We start from the raw sequence: 3625 nt of genomic DNA, 5'->3' as shown, positions 1-3625 counted from the left end.
GGAAGACTGTCGCCATCTCTCTTTCTGGAGCTGTCCCCGGGCACAGTGCACCGACGGAAGCTCACGATTGTGAGCAGCACCTGGGACCCAACATGCCTCCTGGAACGTGCAGCTGAACTTGTACGTCTCCATAACAGATGTTCGCTGCATCTTAAGATTCCGTGGATGGTGACGAGGCCGTAGGTCACTCACTGGTTTCTGCCCGGGGTGATCAACGGGGAGGACAAAGTGGCCCAGGGCCTAGCACAAGGCAAAGGGGCCAGGAAAAGTGAGAGAAGCCAAGTCCTGGACTTAACCCGACCTGGACAGAGAGGGGAGCAAAGGGGCTGAGGGGAGTGGAGGCCGAGGGGGGCGGGGAGGCCGCCCTGCCGGCCTAAGGGCTTTGGGGACAGACGCCTTTGCCGGGAGCTCAGGGGCCCTGTTCTCTGAGGAGGACGGGAGCTGGAGGACGAGAGCTGGAGGGTGACGTCCGTGCAGTCTGGACACGTGGTCCAGGCTGAGTTTAGTGGGCCCGCTGTGTCCCCCAGAACCAGCAGTGGGGGGAAAGCAGAACCTCCATCACACTGCAGAATCGTGGGGTCCCTGGAACAGCCTGGCCACTTCGGGGGCTCTGTCCAGGACCCCAGGGCTCTGCAGATGGCCGCAGATGCACTTGGCCATGGGTCATTTCCTTCTGGGATATTTTACTGATTTTTGAAATATTCATTCTGATCCACTTAGTTTGGTTTTCTTCTTCAGAGACTCGAAGTTGCTGTGTTGACTCTCCTTTGCCTGTCTCATTAATCACAGGAGCATCTACAGATGCTTAAAACGTAAAAGGCAAATGTGTTTTTATTCTATAGGCCTCGTCCCCAAAGTGAAGTGCACGCTCTTCGAATAATATTCTTCCCCTTCTTTTAGTTTCTATTTGTGTTTGTACTGTACAGTAAATTAATTTTTGTTGTGGCAATACACGTATAATTTATGAACAAGTAATTATTCGTGTGTCAGATGGATGGTCCCTCAGAAGTCCGGGATGATCTTGGGGTGCGTATGGGACAACTGGGCACGGAGGCTTCGAGAGGTCTGAGGCCCACGGCCAAGAACCACTGCTTTCAAAACCACTGCTTCCAAAAGTCTTGCACACCTAGTTGCTCAGTAACTGTTCGCTGATTTACCTTGGAAGGTCTTTAAATAGATGTAATAAACATATATCTCAACTTGGCAAAAAAGGGGCGGAAATGTAATTTGAGTAACAGTATTCAAATATCTTAAGACCCACGCTTCATCTCTGCCCTGTATAATAGCGATTACTTTTTCTTTGATTTTTCTTACTCTAACCCTTAATTGCATAAAAAGAAGCCTGCAATCCTAAATATCCGAAAGGGAATCATCTAGGTGCACCGATTTGCTACGGCAATTTTTGTTTTGTTTTAATTCGTCTCGTTTTTTAATACACGATATAAATCGTCACCCAAATCAGTTCTTTGTTTTAAGGCTACATGTGTGATTCCCACCAGGTAGCTCTCCTCTACCTGCTACACACAAATTGCAGGTCAAAAACAAAACGGAACGACCTCAGTAGCAAAACCGACAGTTTGTGGCACAGATAAACGTCGCCCTGGTGACTAATACCTTAGACTTCAGCAAAGGGACCAGAGGAGATGCCCGCCTGAGTGTGGGATTGTGAATCCTTTTCAGAGCCGATCTATGAGGGAAAAAAGTCTTGTTTTGCTATTTAGTTTTTCCGTTGAGGGTTTGGATACTTTTTCTTTCATTCATATGATTGGGTTTCAATCAATGCTGACTATTGTGTTGTTTCCTACAGTGAATGCACGGAACTGTTTTGTTTAAATCATATTACTCCATTAAAAAGAGGGACTACATATCCAGTCACACCACCCGCAGGTGGATCCGTTTCCACCGGTTTAGTGCGTTAGCCAATCTGCTCCCCCGCCCCACTGGTTTCAAAGACGTTGGTTTGAAACTAACGTACAGATCAACGGGAATGTCACCTAGACCCAACCGTGCAGATTTCAGTCTCTCTGTCATCACTGTGAATTCAGTTTCTCAGGGAAGTTGTCAAAGTCCACCTTCCCTTTAAACATAGAAATCCTCTCTGTTAAAATGTGCACGACACTGAGTCTTCTCGAATAAAAAATAAAAATCTCTGTAATCCTTCATGATGCCACTGTGATTTCTAAAATTAACTTCACGCGGCTATGCCGTGGACTCGTCCCTATGCGGACCCATGAGTGAGAATACTTTTTCCAGAAATCGAGGTGCCTGAGCCGCACCCCCACCCCATTCCCAGCCCCCACGTTCGCCCTCAGCTCTGAGCCTCCGGGTCTGAGTCAGCCATGGGAGGGAGAGGCCTTAGAGCCTCCTCATGCTGCTTTTCAAATTAGTGACTCACATCGTAAAACAATAACTAACATTTAAAAATGTTACGTATGTGCCAGACACTTTTTAACATTTACAAAAGTCACTTGTAAACATCGAAACCAACTAAATACCTAAGAAATGTTAAAATCACAAGGCTAACAGCTCAACACCCGACTCCGGCCAATGCAGTCTGATCTGAGTGCGTTTCATTCCAGGTTGAAATGTGATTCCACTGTGAGTCATGGTCATTCATCTAAGACTGCCGGGTCGCTTTTATTTCAAAGGTCTAAATGACCTACTTATGGAGCAGGCAGGTAAAGAACAACAGAGAGGTAAGAACTGCCTCGCTGAAGCATTTAAATAGGGTGAGAAGGGGCACGGGCCGAGGCACAAAGAAACCAGACGGGGGTCGGGGGTGGCTCTCGGGCAAGTGTGCGTGGGGACACTGCGTGTGGCACGCATCCTTGGACGAGCCATCGGGCCTCTGAAGCTCCTTTTTCAAATAAAGGAAGTGGGGTGGACTTAACCCGACCTGGTGGAGATCCATAACGTCTAAGACCCCTTCCGGTGGTAAGTCACACAGTCCTTTAACGCCATCAATCTCTAAGACCCCTTCCGGTGGTAAGTCACACAGTCCTTATTTAACGCCATCAATCCGGGACAGTGCTGGGCAACCGCGCCCGTTGGATCTGAGGGAGAGCTCAGGGAGGCTGTTTAATATGCACCTTTTATGGCGCTGGAACCCTGGCGGGAACAGCTGCCCTCCACGCAGTCACCGTGGCCTTCCGGTCATGAGCGCCACTGGGGGGCACGCCCTCCCTGCACTGACAGAATGAGAAAGAACGAGGCGGTGGATGGATGGCTCAGCGAAAGGCCGGGCTCAGAGCTGTTTGGGGACCGTGGCTCGGGAAAGCTGAGGCTGGCCGCGTCGCTGAGTTCTGACCTAGCTGCTGCCTGGCTGTGTGCAGATGGGAGCAGTGAGCCGGTCGCGAGTGACAGGTGGGGCGTGGGGAAGCCGGGGCCCACCCTCCAAGTCTCCTCAAGGGCTGCCCAGTCTAACGGCCAGCGACTGTGGCTGGCTGCCCAGCGAACTGTCATCTGCTGGCGTCGTTTCGATGGCCCTCAGCTGCAGGAAAGTCTTAATCATGGGTGCCCAGAAGTAGAGCTGAGACTCGCTGGGCCACTTAGGGAGTCACCCCGATGAGGTCACCACACCCAGATTAGAACGCTTTCCAGTTCTAAAACTGTGATGGGCCGAGCA

The 3625-nt window shown here is 50.2% G+C and overlaps 1 protein-coding gene across 3 annotated transcripts in view; it reads left to right on the top strand.

Annotated features, from left to right (window-relative positions):
* Nucleotides 1–309: 309 nt before the first annotated feature.
* LOC112478328 overlaps nucleotides 310–3625 on the top strand; it is a 5794-nt gene continuing 2478 nt past the window's right edge. The window contains exon 1 of one of the 3 annotated variants that reach the window (XR_003045780.1): nucleotides 310–2934. Coding sequence is in view for 1 of the 3 variants with exons in the window: in XM_025045453.1 (XP_024901221.1) it covers nucleotides 3095–3363 (269 nt within the window). In the remaining 2 variants the exon portion in view is untranslated. Of the gene's footprint in view, nucleotides 2935–2963; nucleotides 3364–3625 lie in introns of those variants that run through there. The other 2 variants (XR_003045779.1, XM_025045453.1) reach the window with 2 other exon arrangements.

Source organism: Pteropus alecto, unplaced genomic scaffold (assembly GCF_000325575.1).
Source record: "Pteropus alecto unplaced genomic scaffold, ASM32557v1 scaffold143, whole genome shotgun sequence".
Classification (NCBI taxonomy): domain Eukaryota; kingdom Metazoa; phylum Chordata; class Mammalia; order Chiroptera; family Pteropodidae; genus Pteropus; species Pteropus alecto.
Note: the sequence above shows the minus strand (reverse complement) of the source record. Positions and strands in the feature narration are given on the sequence as shown.